Below are 16,566 nucleotides of genomic sequence, written 5' to 3' on the forward strand. Positions count from 1 at the left end.
ACATTTGGAGCCACGTTCGCTGGTTTATTTTTTCTTTAATGAGATGCTCCCACTTTTATAGAGCCCCTTTTAACAATAAACAATTATAACATGTAATGCAAGTGGATTTAATAATACCTTATCATCACAGGCATATGCAAGCAGGTACAGGCTAGGATGCCAGGCAACTGTGAAAGTTGGAGAATCCACTTTGATTTCATCAACCTTTTCTGTTGATTCTACATGCCCGATATCAATTCTAAAATAATTTAAATTGAATAATAACAAGGATGACAACATCCATAAAAGCGAAGCTCTGAAACGGTAGGACAAACGAACATTAACACTTGTATTGTGTCAGAACTGAATAATCAGAATATAAATGTATACGAGTCGAAGCAAAATTGTAAGTATATTTGTTAAAAAACTGCTTGAAACAAGATAATGTTTATGCACATACTTACATTTTTAGAACTTGATTATAGAGTTGCTTTGCTTATAATATATTGTACTTTGTTGTCCCAGGAATCAGTATACTATAAATCAGATCATTAAGATAATTGGATCACATAAAAATTTGTTGTTAAAAGTAAAAACACGGACATTCTGGTAGTAATTATAGAGTTGCTATGCTTTCTAAATCGTTTTAACAGTTATAAATCTATCTCAACCATAACATTTATAAATTAGTAACTACTGCTGCTTCATAACGAAATATATTTCAAAGAAAAAAATCTTCATTATCAATCGCATCTCTTGTAGAAGTGAATCAAGCAATATTAGCTTGGTCGTACCTAACTATTACAGGAATCACCATGCAAAATTTGAAATTGATAGGACCCTTCTAACCTGTTTAAATAACGAAAAGAGCTAACTGTCTGTGACGGACAGACGTACGGACAGACCCTAATAAAAGAAAATCTTCGCCTTTAATAATTATAGACAAGCTTCGCTTTTAACAAATAATGTATTCTATTTTGTTCAGTAATACCTATCTTGAAAACGGTAGGGATTAGTTACTTACTCAAATCTTCATAAATCCATACAAGGTTTGAAATTTTTAAAAACCATTACAACTTATTTACACATTTTAACTTTAGATGGACAAGATAATTACCTAACAAAATAGCATAGTTACCTGAAAAAAAATTATGAATGTAGAAATGATCCCATACGAAATTACAAGTACCAAATAAAAAGGCCGTAAGGTAGATCAATCAGGTTTGTAAGGAAAATTTGATACATTGGCGGGTTGATCGGAAGCGGATTTGGATAACCTACAATCCCAGAAAAAAAACCTACTTAAAATCTTCGCTGCCACTGGCAAGAAGTTGAGAATCAAAACTGAATGAGATTGTTCGCACAGGCCATTCCAAACGGGAGAAGGTTTTGATACAAGCCAGCTCCTGAAATAACAAGGATGAAAACATCTTTAAAAGCAAAGCTCAATAAATCAGACAGACAAACAGTGACAAATGTAAAGAAACAGTGCATTTAATATTACATTTTTTAGAAGTCTGAAGAAAAATTTATTATATATATGCTTCCTCTAGGAATTAATATCTCAAAAATTAAGTGTATGGATGATCATATAAAGTATATAAGAAAATATGATCAACAAAGAATAAGAAATAGTTGTATCAGGGGCGTCCAAGCTTTTTTTATTTGGGGGGGGGGGGGGGTGGGATTTTTTTTTAAGGCGGGGGGTGATTTGATAATTTGATAGAAATACCTGAGCATCCCAGATAGATACCAAGGAGTCTGCACTACCTGTATAGAAATACCTGAGCATCCCAGATAGATACCAAGGAGTCTGCACTACCTGTATAGAAATACCTTAGCATCCCAGATAGATACCAAGGAGTCTGCACTACCAGTTTAGAAATACCTGAGCATCCCAGATAGATACCAAGGAGTCTGCACTACCTGTATAGAATTACCTGAGCATCCCAGATAGATACCAAGGAGTCTGCACTATTCTGTATAGAAATACCTGAGCATCCCAGATAGATACCAAGGAGTCAGCACTATTCTGTATAGAAATACCTGAGCATCCCAGATAGATACCAAGGAGTCTGCACTACCTGTATAGAATTACCTGAGCATCCCAGATAGATACCAAGGAGTCCGCACTACCAGTTTAGAAATACCTGAGCATCCCAGATAGATACCAAGGAGTCCGCACTACCAGTTTAGAAATACCTGAGCATCCCAGATAGATACCAAGGAGTCTGCACTGACAGTTTAGAAATACCTGAGCATCCCAGATAGATACCAAGGAGTCTGCACTACCAGTTAGAAATACCTGAGCATCCCAGATGGATACCAAGGAGTCTGCACTACCTGTATAGAAATACCTGAGCATCCCAGATAGATACCAAGGAGTCTGCACTACCAGTTTAGAAATACCTGAGCATCCCAGATAGATACCAAGGAGTCTGCACTACCAGTTTAGAAATACCTGATCATCCCAGATAGATACCAAGGAGTCTGCACTACCTGTATATAAATACCTGAGCATCCCAGATAGATACCAAGGAGTCCGCACTACCGGTTGCAAAATATTTTCCACATTTAGAGAACTCGATACAAATACAATTTGCAGGGTGGCACTGAAATAAAAATAATTAAAATTGGGATAATTTTAATGTTTAGTTCAGATAATAATCATTAATAAAACATCAAATTTTTTGTTTACTATGCATTTCTTTTAATAGTGACATGTTTAAAATATAAGTGGCAAGTGAAAATATAGGGGAAATTTCATAAAAAAAATAAGTTTGTTTCTTTAAATCAAAATTGTCTAATTTAATTTAATTTGGCGAGAAAAGAAAAAAACAGAATTTCGACAGGAAACGGCACTTCGCCGCCATTTCTTCACAGTTGTACATTTTTAAAGCAACTGCCAAGCCAAATTCCAGTGCTATAACTCTTTTTTATTGGTTAACTTCTTTTGACTTTAAGTTTTGTTTTCAAAAAGTGTCACACCCGCCCCCTTTTTATGGAGGTAGGAATATTATCCTGCCATAAAAAATCTTATTAAAAATGTAAGTTGACAATACGATAAAATAAATCAAAAAGAGATGGATAGTTTACCTGTATGACATGCTGAACCTCCAGCTCCGGCCAGGTGAATATCTCCATCCTGCCCTCGCTGTTGGTGAAGAAGAACAGGTTGCTTTCCTTGTTCCACGACAGCTCGTTCACCTCGTATTTGAACTGCTTCTCTGCTTTAACTAAATAATAATTACAATATAAGAGTCTTAAATTAGGCAAAAATCATTATGTTTGAATTTATTTTTTTCTTTTTATTTATTTCAGCATGTCTTAGGCTAGGGTTGAATCACGTTTAAAAACAAGAGAAAACTGAACTACACGTACAATGTACATACATACATAAACGTGGAAGCTAAAAAACTTATGATTTTGAAACAAAGTCAGAATACTTATAGATCACTTTTTTATAAATATAGACATTAAAGGCCACATATACTTTTAGAAAAATAAGAATATTTTGAAGAAGGATTAAGAAAAAAAGAAAACAGAATAAATGATTTTGTTATAATGGCTTCAAATTATACCTAACCGATTAATAAACGTAATAGGCAATTTTCAACGAATTATTAAAATCATAAAATTAATACCAGGTTTTATCTTATCATTTTTCATTTAATTATCCGGCAAAAGGCTATAACAATGCAACAAATAACTATGAAATTAGATCTAGTCGTTCCAAATACCTTTATATGTTCTTGCATCAACAAAAGATACAATATCGTCTTTGCTCCCCACAGCAATGTATTTATACCTTTATATGTTCTTGCATCAACAAAAGATACAATGTCGTCTTTGCTCCCCACAGCAATGGTTTTACCATCCGGGCTCCAACATATGTTTATATTTTCACCTAAACAAGGATTGATAAATAAAACAATTTAAAAATGCCATCTTAATAGGTAGGTGTTTATAACTTTATACTAACGGCTCTGCCCCTATTATCTAGGTTCTTTGTATTATTAGGGAAATGGCAGGAAAGGGAAATGGCAGGAAAGAAAAATAGTATAAAACCATCCCCCTACCTATGTCTTGCCTCCTTTGAATGAAAAACACAATCGGTTTAGTAGTAATCGAAATTTAAATTAAAAACAAAACACTTCTTTAGAAATTGATCCAAGCTTAAAGACTAATATAAAACTAAAAAATGATCTTATTCTCTATCTTTAACATTTTGTAGACCCTCTAAAAAAAATCATTAAAATTAATCAAAATTAAGACTCTATGTTATTGTTCATGTTAAATATTAAATATTAGGCTACAATCTATATTTTAAAAAAAGAAATTAAATATGCCAAAAAAGTTGTAGGCAAAAAAAAATGTCCTTTGAGTGAAATATATCACTGATATTTAATTGAAAATCAAATAACAAAGTCTTGTCATTTGCAGGGATCTTAAGGGGATAAGATAATGGATGAGAAATTGATATTCATTCTTATTAACAAATTCAACCTTATGCTCAGACACATTAAAACTGTTTGTTTGAAACCAACCAATCAAAATTTGATAAAAGTACCCAAAGGGTTGATTGTTACCTTTAGTTGGAATGTTTGTGATACATTTATAAGACTTGGTGTCCCAGATTCTGATGGATTTATCCGCAGAGGCTGTGGCGAGCAGGTCAGGGTTGGAGGGATGCCAACACAGCTGGTCAACTGAGTCTGTGTGCCCCTGAATAGTTTAGATATGGTTGGAGGGATACCAACACAGCTGGTCAACTGAGTCTGTGTGCCCCTGAATAGTTTAGATATGGTTGGAGGGATACCAACACAGCTGGTCAACTGAGTCTGTGTGCCCCTGAATAGTTTAGATATGGTGGGAGGGATGCCAACACAGCTGGTCAACTGAGTCTGTGTGCCCCTGAATAGTTTAGATATGGTTGGAGGGATACCAACACAGCTGGTCAAATGGAGTCTGTGTGCCCCTGAATAGTTTAGATATGGTTGGAGGGATACCAACAGCTGGTCAACTGAGTCTGTGGGCCCCTGAATTGTTTAGTTATGGTTGGAGGGATACCAACACAGCTGGTCAACTTAGTCTGTGTGCCCCTGAATAGTTTAGATATGGTTGGAGGGATGCCAACACAGCTGGTCAACTGAGTCTGTGTGCCCCTGAATAGTTTAGATATGGTTGGAGGGATACCAACACAGCTGGTCAAATGGAGTCTGTGTGCCCCTGAATAGTTTAGATATGGTTGGAGGGATACCAACACAGCTGGTCAACTGAGTCTGTGGGCCCCTGAATTGTTTAGTTATGGTTGGAGGGATACCAACACAGCTGGTCAACTGAGTCTGTGTGCCCCTGAATAGTTTAGATATGGTTGGAGGGATACCAACACAGCTGGTCAACTGAGTCTGTGTGCCCCTGAATAGTTTAGATATGGTTGGAGGGATACCAACACAGCTGGTCAAATGGAGTCTGTGTGCCCCTGAAGGTGACAAGGATAGATTTCATGAACAGATAGTCCAGATAGGGTAAAAGGGCTGCCATAAAATCCGTTTACAGAGTTGTTATAGTCTTTAAGATAACAAGAATAAAGGATATAGAATATACCTGGATATTATGACAGGAGAAAAAAGCCTGAATGGGATGATAATATGTGAACAATTTATTGGTCAGTTCAATCATCCAGTAGGAGGGGAGGGGGTAACATTACTTTAACCATCTGTGAGTTTGACTTTCTTAGAGAACATAAAAATCTGGTGTAAGATCCAAGTAATACTAAATCAATTACAAGAATAGAAAAATCATTGATATTTATACAGAGAAATATATTAGGCTAATAACAGCTCAAAAGTAATAAATTGATTATATAATTGACAAAGTTAATTATAGAGCAAATATTCAATGCTTACAAAGAGAAAACAAGGAAAAGAAAGATATGGAAATCACATTTCCTCCATAGCGTTACGGAATGACGAACGGACAAAGTGAATTATAGGGTAGCTTCGCTACTTAGCAGAAATATGAGAATGGTGTAGAATACAGGATCTAAAAAGTCGGACCCTGATTAGCAAGTGATAAACAACGTATAAAAAGTACGAGTTTCATCAGGGAAAAAAACGGGAAAAAGACATATACAAATTCTAAACCAGCTTATTATGAATACTTTAAATTAATTAAACTAAACACTGTTTAAATATAGAGAATTTATTACCTTATACTAAAATCTTTAAAAGTTAACTTTGATGTTTCTTTTATGATGTAAACAATAAAACTAAAATTATTTAGTCTAGAACCAACTATATTCATTTATTATTTATAGTAAATTGTGTTAATCAGAAAATCAGGGAAAAGAGGAATGCTGGCAAAAGAATAAACTTTTGGCTGGTTTGTCAATGTTTGAAATTAATAATGTTTAATTGACCTATTAAACTTAAGTAGAGAATTTGTAGTGAACTTAAGGATGATTGAACTATTTTATTATTTTTCATAAATCCTCTCCCCTGTAAATACACAAAGAAACTTTATTCCTAAAATAGAAATAAAGTTGTAAACTGTATATTACAGGGATAAGGGAATGGATAAAAAAATACTTCCCCTTAATTCAAATTCATCAACAGTAGCTAGGATGTGCTAATTGATGCCTTTTCCAGCTTGATCCCATTTTTTTTTTAAATTAGCATACTTAAATTTTAATCTATTACCCAATCACCTTCTCCGTGAAACTAAGTAACAATGAATTACCGCATTTACTTGTAATAGTATTATTTCGTAATACTATGATTTTATCAATAATAGTGTACATTCAAGATATTACTCATTATTAGTAGCGAGGCTACTCTAATTTGAAATGTCGATTGTATAGAAGAATAGATAGATTTTTGTGTAGATTCCCTTTATGAATGAGTATCCAGGATATAACTTTTATTTACTTAGTATTTCTTTACTTATAAACAACTTTTAGCAGCAATTAAAAAGATTAAAGCCAGTTTTGTTAGCAACTAGGGGTCAAAGGCCCGTACTAACAAAACTGGTATTAATTTTATGATTTAATTCTAATAATAGTGGAAAATTGTCTGTAATTAGAAGCCATGCTAGATAATAAGTTATAAATCAGCATGTTTAAAATGGAAGTACGGACTTTCTGTTAACGATCATTGAGTTACTACGCTTTTTAAATCGGACCCCACTGTAACAGGATATTTATAAAAGGTTCAAAGTAGATTCTAACATGCTTAAATTAACGATAAGAGCGAATCTACGTTCAAACGGACAGACCCTAATAATAGAGAAGATTCGCTTTGAAAATAAAATTAATTACCTTTAAAACATGATCTTTGGTGAGCCTGTCATTGGCCAGTGAGTAGACAACAGCTGTTTTATCATAGGAGCCGGAACCAAGCTTTTTACCACCACAACTCCAACCAACAGAGTGCACCTAGAATATCATTTAAAGTATGGCTTCCAAACCGATTAATATCCGCTGGATTAGAACTGGTTTATGTATTGTATCATAGGAGCCAGAACCAAGCTTTTTACCACCACAACTCCAACCAACAGAGTGCACCTAGAATATCATTTAAAGTATGGCTTCCAAACCGATTAATATCCGCTGGATTAGAACTGGTTTATGTATTGTATCATAGGAGCCAGAACCAAGCTTCTTACCACCACAACTCCAACCAACAGAGTGCACCTAGAATATCATTTTACAGGGTGGCTTCCAAACCGATTAATATCCGCTGGATTAGAACCAGTTCTGCGTCTTACTGAAAAATTATGTATAGTATCATAGGAGCCAGAACCAAGGTTCTTACCACCACAACTCCAACCAACAGAGTGCACCTAGAATATCATTTCTCGTATTCATTCGAATCCGGTAGATAGGAACCGGTTTCTCATCCATACGAAAAAACTATGTCTAGCATCGTATTATATCCAGCTTTCTACGAAAATAAAAATGTACAATCATAAGATTAAAACCAATTTTTTTAGCCGGTGCTTTCGGCACCTCGGGGCTAAAAAAACTAGTTTTAATCTTATAATTGTACATTCTATATCCGCGGAAAGCCGTTTATAATACGATGCGAGAAATAACTATTAAAGTAAGGCTTCCAAACCGTTTAATATCCGCTGGATTAGAACCGGTTGTGAATCTTATTGAAAAATTATGTGTAGTATCATAGGAGCCAGAACCAAGCTTCTTACCACCACAACTCCAACCAACAGAGTGCACCTAGAATATCATTTAAAGTATGGCTTCCAAACCGATTAATATCCGCTGGATTAGAACCAGTTCTGCCTCTTACTGAAAAATTATGTTTAGTATCATAGGAGCCAGAACCAAGCTTCTTACCACCACAACTCCAACCAACAGAGTGCACCTAGAATATCATTTTACAGGGTGGCTTCCAAATCGGTTATTTTCCGCTGGATTAGAACCAGTTCTGAGCCTTACTGAAAAATTATGTTTAGTATCATAGGAGCAAGAGCCAAGCTTTTTACCACCACAACTCCAACCAACAGAGTGCACCTAAAATATTATTTTCAGTGTGGTTTTTAATCCAGTTATTATCCGCTGGATTAGAACCGGTTTGAAAAAAACTAAAAATCTCATTATCTATACTAGTTTTGCTAGACTGGGCATTCAGCTATTATTTTCTATGTTGTATTGTGAATTGTACTTGGGCTAAGTAAAATATTTTGATTGTTTTACCTTACTGTTATGTGAAACAATTTCTCTGGTTTTCTGATTCCGTTTAAATTTGGATTTAAACTCTTCTACGCTTCGAATCTGCATTATGTTGATTATTTATATCTTCTGAAATATGCAATTTATAAATGGTAAAAGTTACAATATTATAATATATAACTTAAGCATTTTTTAATAAATAATATGCATTATATTATGAAGAATTTAAATAAAAAGTGACTTAACAATTCCATAAAAATACTTTAATTCAATTATAAATTTATTTAAATATTAGTATACATTTAGCACTTTTAAAACACATTTATTTTGCTTTGAAAAAAAATCAATCAATGTGCTTATACCTACTTATTAAATGACAATGATAAAAGTAAAATAAAGTTGTGTATGCACGAACGAGAGCAAGTGATTTTAAGCACCTTCGAGCAGTGATTCTGAATGTTTTTTGTGTGGATATACTAGGGTTGTTTTATATCGTTACATCAATTTTAAAAAAATACTTTTCACCTTGGTTTTATATGAATAAAATTTTAAAATGCTACCTAAGCATTTTTTTAATGAAATATCATCAAATGTTTTGTTGATTTCAAAGGTTCAATTAAAATAACACGCCAAAACCTAATCAAATGCTGTAAACTACGAAAGAACACTAACAAAAACTGATTACAATATTACAAGTTACCATCCCTTTATCTAAATTAACATTTTTCATTGAAAAATTTACTTTTGTGTCACAGCATTTTGAACTCAACATAACATTTTAGGACCTATGGTAAAAAAACATGGTGAAACTTATTTCTTTAAAAATTGATATGTTATTAAACATAACCCTAGTATAATCAACAACAAAGACATTTATAACCACTGCTAGAAAATGCTTAGAATCACTTGCTCTCGTTCGTGCATACACCCCTTTGGACTAGAAAAGTTATATTCTCAATATTTTAATATATAACACTTACTTTTTAATGAAATATAAATTTTGATAGTTTTTACAGATAAATGTAACTAGAATTGAAACATTTTCTTTATGGAAGTAAATCCCAAAATAGATTATATTCTTTTTACGCACAACAAGACATTTTTCCCCACAAATTACACTTTTGATTTGATATCTGCAAGTAATTCCTAATAGTAAATTATCTTTTTCTTGATTTGTTCTTTACAAAAAACAATTTATACAATTTTAAACTACCTACCTATTATTTTGAGTAAGTAATCTTTTAAAAACGCTATCTTAATTATAAACAAGATTTTTTTTGTTTTGAACAACAATAAATATGTAAAGAGTTTTCTAGTATGGCTTTGGAATCGATTAATATCCTCTGGATTAGAGCCAGAACTCAGCCATACTGAAAATCATGTATATCATTACAGACAATTTAAAATAAATATTAAAATAAAATTATAAAATTAATAGTTTTAGACCTTACCTTCATTCGTTGGGGCTTAAAAACTGATTTTGATCATATGACATTTAATTTTGATATCCAAGAAAAGCTGTCTATAATACGATGCGATAAATCTTTGATATACTATGTAGTTATTTACTTAGCTCATATTTTCAAAAAATCAAAAATAAATCCCAGTTATGCTTGCCCCAAAAGGGGCCGAAAGCCCGGGCTTTAAATCTTAATCTTATAACTTTTTATTTCATTATCCGCGGAAAGCTGTCTCTAATACGATGCGATAAATAACTACTCTTAGATCACAGATATTCTGTTGTTATTTACTTTGCTCTGATGAGAGCTACTAACTGAGAGCAAGAGAGCCAGACAGAGACAATATATTAATATAAATACTATTTTAGTATTTGTATGGGTGTGTGAGAGACAGGAGAAATAGAATTATAGAGGGGGAGAGATAAGAGAGGTAAGGGATAAAAAAGGGGCAGTACAACACAACAAAACATAATATGAGAAAGAATAAAAGGGAGGTGGGTTATTGCTGAGCATCTTGCAATCACACAGGGATAAGGGTTATAATAAAGTTGTGGTAACGCCCACAAAAAGGATGCCCTAAAATTTCTATTTTTTTTTTGGGTGGGTGGGTAAGGGAATTATTTTGGTGATTTCTCTTGGATGGGTGGAGGAAACCTCCCCCAAATAGGTTTTAACCCTTACCTAGACAAATAGGAAGCTTAAGTGTTAAGGAGAACCATATCAATTCAGCTGTTAACGGATCCTTTGCTAAAGACATACAACCATCCTATCATTTTTATAAAGGATCGTTGAAAACTAATTGAAAATTAACAAAATTATAGACTATATCTTTTTGAAGGTGCAAAAAAATGTATCATCTATTAACCTATCCATGAACTCCCTGAATCTTACGCATTTTACTGCTACAGTTCAGAGTAAACTCCTGGGAAAAGGATTAGAGACGTAAAAAAGGGAAGGAACATTGTTGCGCAAAAAGAAAATATTGTGAAATAACAGTGCTCTAGTAAAACAGTAAATTATTAAAATTAAAATGACCTAACCCTGCGGGGGGGCTACCCGGTACTGAACATAACCTATAATAACCCAAAATAATAAACAAACAAAGGAAAAAATAACACCCCTTCCCCCATCTGTTTACAAATCATTTAAAAATAAGGAGGGGGAATCTGTGCGTATCAGTGCACTTTGAAGAAAAGCGCCAATAATTCATAAAAAGCTTTTAACAGTTAAAAAGCTTAATTAGAATTAATATAAAATCTTACTTTTGACCGATAAAATACAGCAATTTATAGCTATTTGAAAATTAGCTATGCTGTCCTGTAGGGACACTCAAATGGTCAGTGCATCTGTACTACAGAAGTTCTGAGCAGAGATAGATGGATAACCCCACCAGAGAATCATATAGCAATAACATTGTGACGTCACATATATGAAATGTGACGTCATTTCTATATGTATTACTCACGCGTCATGTGTTTGAGATAAAGATAAAGAAAAGTTTTTCCAAAAAAACTACGTACATAAATAATATAAAATTTTGACGTCAGTATAAAACTCCCCATGATTAAATTAAACAGTTAAATGTGTTTTACAGTGGCTTAAGTTTCAGGACCAATAGCAGATAAATAAATCTTTTATCCGATAAAAAGAATATGTCTTTCTAATGATGCTTGAAAATATTTAGATGACCCGAACCTGAGCCCTACGGGGAAACAAAAAAGAGAAGTGAATTTCTTAATTGTTAATTTATCTATCCGCAGATTTTATACAGAGAGAGGGGACATTGGGCTGTTTATTACAATAGACTCCAAAGTTCTATAATTACGTTTTCTTATTCGTTGGCTAAACAACTTTTGGGACTTTATTGACTCTTAATTGGTTGGTTTTTTAAGTTGAGTGTTCAAACGTTTTAACCACAAATTTTAATCTACAGAATGGGTAATATTGTGTATCCTCAATTTATTGGCCATTGTCTTATCCCTTTAGCTCCCTGGTTTTTATAACATGTCCCTATGATCTCTGGAATTATAGCACCTGGCCTCCAGAGTAATCCAGGTATTCCCAGAGCTGCACAGTACAATATAGTTCTATAAATAGATTCCAACCCAAAAATAGACCCTATGAAAGAGACTTGTTTTATGTAGATATAACAAGGAAAGACATTGAACGATAAATTGATGTACATCTCTAATGGTGGTAAACCATATACACCTTTTGTAGATTAAAATTCATGGTTGAAAAATTTGGACACTACTATTTAGGAACCATCCAAGGAAAGTTTCTGAGCAAACTGATAAGAAAGCTTCGTTTGATATCTCATTCCCAGATAATCCAAAAAAGATATATCCCAACAAATTAGAAAATTGCTTTAATAAACTTTAGATTTTTTATTGACATTCCATTATCCCAGGGATCTAAAGGGATGATTCAATGGCAGATAAATTGATGTACATCCCAAATGATGATAAACAAAATTACATCTTCTTTAGTTTAAAATTAGTAGTTGAAATGTTTGGACACTCAACTTAATAAACAAGCAAATCAAAAGGCAGTAAAGGTCCCCAAAGTTGTTAGGCCAACGAATAAGAAAACGTTATATTAAACATTGGGGACTAGTGTAATAAACAGCCCATTGTCCCCCCTCTCTCTCTGCCAATATCCACTCTATCTTTACAATTACTTAAAAGATTCTTTTGATTCAATGCCATTTTTTTTCAGAATTCTTAACCCTATCTCTGTCCGAGTTATAAATAGACGTAAAAGTTTTAAAAATAGACTGGGAAAATAAATAAACTAACTTTAGATGCGTCACAATTATAGCTAGGACAATAACAATAAATTGGGTAATTTAGTTTATAATTAATTTTAAAATCCCATTATAGTTATTTATCTCTTTGTATTATAGACAGCTTTTCGCGGATTTAAAAAAAATTTCTAAAATTATACCCAGTTTGGTCGATCCTGAGGGACCAAAAGCCTGGTCTGACAAAACTGGTATTATTTTTATGTTTTTTTTATATTTTATTATAAGTTGAAAATTGTCTGTAATTCGATGCTATACAAGATTTTTCAGTATGGCTGAGGACTGGTTCTACTCCATCGGATATTTATCGGTTTTGAAGCGAAGCTGGAAAATATGTTAAAGCTGTGTAAGGTACATTGAATATAAATCTTTTTTAATCATTTTTTTATGAGGGGGGGGGGGGGTTGCGCCATTCCCCTTTGACATTTTTTGAGTAAAAAATATAACAACTAAGTTTTAACAAATGTTAAATAATAAGCAAGTGTTTTGATATTTAGATTAACATAATCAAATGTAATTAAGCTTAACCTAGATATTATAATAATTTTGAACATACAATATATATAGATAATAATAGAGATTAAATAATGTAAATTATAAGCCGATAAATAGATAAAAATACAATTTAATTGCATAGTCATACACAATCTGATAGAGCTCCTACAAAATACAAAATCATGATTTCCGTATTATTCATGTTCTCTGAATCTCTTCATTCATACTTAAAAATTTAAGAAAAATTATTTAACGCATCGTATTATAGACAGCTTTCCGCTGATATTAAAATGAAAAATTATAACATTAAAACCATTTTTGTTAGCCCTTAGAGGCCGAAGGCCCGGGCTAACGAAACTGTTTTAAATCGAATGATTTATCATATAAATATCCGTAGAAAATTGTCTGTAATACGATGCTATACATGATTTTTCCGTATAGCTGAGCACCAGTTCTAATCCAGCGTATATTAATCGGTTTCGAAGCCATACTGCACTGTGTGCCCAGAATTCCAATATAAAACAAAAACTCATAATTCTGTTAATTTTGCTTCAAATTAAGAATTTTATTTTTTAAATGAAGGATAATTTATGTAAGTTTTATTTTGGATACCTTAAAATACTTTCAAAATAAAAAAAAAAACATTAATATCGACGAAAGACACTTATTTACTTATTTTGGCAGTAAAGGTTTCGTGATTTGTGAAAAAAATTAAATATATAAAAAACCTTAATTAATATTCTTAACTAATAATATCATATTTATTGTGGTATTTTGTTTTTTGTGGGGGGGTTGGTTGGGGGTGTTAGCCTGAGGGAAGGGGGGAGGGTCTCATGGTCAGGAACCACCATGGCTGCGAGAAAGAGTTAAGCAAACTAATAAAATATTTTACACATTAACTTGATACAGAGATTTTAAAACTTGTAAGGCCAGTTCATAATTTTTTTTGGGTGGGTGGGTAATTTTTTCTAAGGGCAATTTTTCTTGGAAGGGTGGTAGTACCCTCCCCCAAAATACCTCCTCTGGACCTATGAGAAGCTACCCTGTAAAGGAGAACCATATCAGTTCAGTGGTTAGCGAGATCCTTCAGTAAACACAGACAGACAGACAAAGATCCTTTAACTTTTTCAATAATTTTATCATATGCATTATGATAAGTTTTGTTAAAGGATTTATAAACTTTTTAAAATTCTAAATTATTATGTACCCCCTCGCCCTTCCATGTATGGCAAATATAAAGCTCTAAATACTCATTTGCTTAAATTAAATAAATTATCAATGTAATATTTAAATTATATAATAATTCATTTGTTGCAGGGAGGGAGGGGACATTGTCACATTGGGTTGTTTATTACACGAGTCCTCAAAGTCTTAAAATAACGCTTTATTATCCGTTGGTTTAACAACTTTAAAGGCTTTTACTGAATTTTAATTGTTTGTTTCAAATGTTGAGTGTCCAAACGTTTACAGTTACACCACTAATTTTAGTCTACAGAAGGGGTAATTTTGTGTATCATCATTGGGGAAGTTCATCAATTTATCCGCAATTATCTTATCCCTTTTGATCCCTGGATTTGTTGAATTAATAACTATAAAGAAGGAAACATGTTAATAACACTTTATAAAATGATTTCCTATTTTCCTATAACCCATTTTATTGTACTTTTTTATAAAAAAAAATTGGACTGTTATGGCTGCGCTACTTATAGACAAAACAATCCTTGTTTTAAAAATAAAACAAATCTATCACAAATCACCACAAAAGCACTAAGAACTTTAAGCCTAAGGCCTTGCAATGAAAGTATTGATTGTCTGCAATCTGGAAGGTAGGGGACATTGGGCTGTTTATCACTCGATCTAGGTCCCAAAGGTTTATAATAATATTTTCTTGTTTGTTTACTTAAAAGAGTGTCTTAACTTTTCAACCACTGATTATAATCTACAGAAGGGTAAGTTTGTGTATCATTATTGGTAATGTACATCAATTTATTGGCCATTGTATATACATTTATTAACAAATTTGCTTAAATCTTTTAGTTACTTTACAAGTTTGCTTAACTCTTTTATTTATTTAGGGCGTGCATATGGGGTGGAATAGGTTTTAGTTTTATCAAATTGAAACATTTAAGATAATATTTATTTGATTTAAAAAGAATGATAATTGATTAGAAGCAACATGTTCGATAACATAGCTTTAATAAATATTCCTAGATGGTGCATGGGGGGACTCCCCCCACCCTCCATGGGTGAGGGGGGGGGCGTGCATATCCTTTAAAGACTTTAAGCAATAAGAATAAAGGATTGTATATCAAAATTGCATTGAGAACTATAAATATCACGATAAAATAATTTGTAAAAATTAGTGATTTTAATTTATCTTTTTTTGTGTAAAAATTACTATAAAATGGGTCTGACCGCTCCTACAAAATTGTGAATAAAAAATTTCAGCTAACAAGGCCGCCATTGAAACCAACGGGGTTTATTCAAGGAGTGCTTTGGTTAAACATGTGTAAAGGTCTGATATGCGGCCTCGTTAGCTGAAAAAAGATCAAACTATTTGAAGTTGAGAGTATCATGACAAAATATTATAATTCCTGCTTCTTTAAGGGGGAATGCTTTGACATCAATTTTTTCATAAGTTTTATAAATAAATGTTTAAAAATTATTTTAAAATCGTATATTATATTCAATAAGCTTTCAAAAATGGTATAACATATTACTGTTGCTTAATTTTTGGTAGTTTGACGATAATTTAAAGTTTGCATATAAAATGTAATTTCAATAGTCAGACTTTATTGCAAAATCCTAAATATCTAGGTAGGCTACTTCTCGAAGCTGTAAAATTTTAAGTAATTGATATTTTCACCTCTAGCTTTGGGAATCCTTCTCAAATATGACAAAGATTAACCTAAAACTTTCAAATTAATCAATATCCAAAAATGCATTTTTTGGAATCTTGGAGTTTTTGCATTGGCTGGGCACTACACCGACTCAGAATTACCACTTTTTTGAAATTCAATGGGCGCGCTATTTCAAACCATTCCTTTTATGATATAAAGACCAATGATACCAAAAAAACTGTTCTGGTAGCTTTTTTTCAGCAATATGTCAAATTCGATTTTCATAAAAAAGGGGAAGGT

The 16,566-nt window shown here is 32.7% G+C and overlaps 2 protein-coding genes across 2 annotated transcripts in view; both read right to left on the bottom strand.

Annotated features, from left to right (window-relative positions):
* LOC145329071 (G patch domain-containing protein 3-like) overlaps positions 1-785 on the bottom strand; it is a 45,788-nt gene extending 45,003 nt beyond the window's left edge. The window contains exon 1 of the mRNA XM_080173091.1: positions 730-785. The gene's annotated coding sequence lies outside the window, so the exon portion shown is untranslated. The remainder of the gene's footprint in view (positions 1-729) is intronic.
* tex (THO complex 3 homolog tex) overlaps positions 1-16,566 on the bottom strand; it is a 121,908-nt gene that overhangs the window by 976 nt on the left and 104,366 nt on the right. Inside the window, exons 2-10 of the mRNA XM_080173097.1 lie at positions 8,693-8,796; positions 7,298-7,414; positions 4,569-4,704; positions 3,788-3,886; positions 3,076-3,215; positions 2,531-2,591; positions 1,712-1,749; positions 1,282-1,385; positions 118-238 (exon numbers count right to left, since the gene is read on the bottom strand). Of these exons, the coding sequence (XP_080029223.1) occupies positions 118-238; positions 1,282-1,385; positions 1,712-1,749; positions 2,531-2,591; positions 3,076-3,215; positions 3,788-3,886; positions 4,569-4,704; positions 7,298-7,414; positions 8,693-8,776 (900 nt within the window). The 5' untranslated portion in view covers positions 8,777-8,796. The remainder of the gene's footprint in view (positions 1-117; positions 239-1,281; positions 1,386-1,711; positions 1,750-2,530; positions 2,592-3,075; positions 3,216-3,787; positions 3,887-4,568; positions 4,705-7,297; positions 7,415-8,692; positions 8,797-16,566) is intronic.

This window comes from Acartia tonsa, chromosome 9, assembly GCF_053477335.1.
Source record: "Acartia tonsa isolate MP-2025a chromosome 9, ASM5347733v1, whole genome shotgun sequence".
Taxonomy (NCBI): Eukaryota; Metazoa; Arthropoda; class Copepoda; order Calanoida; family Acartiidae; genus Acartia; species Acartia tonsa.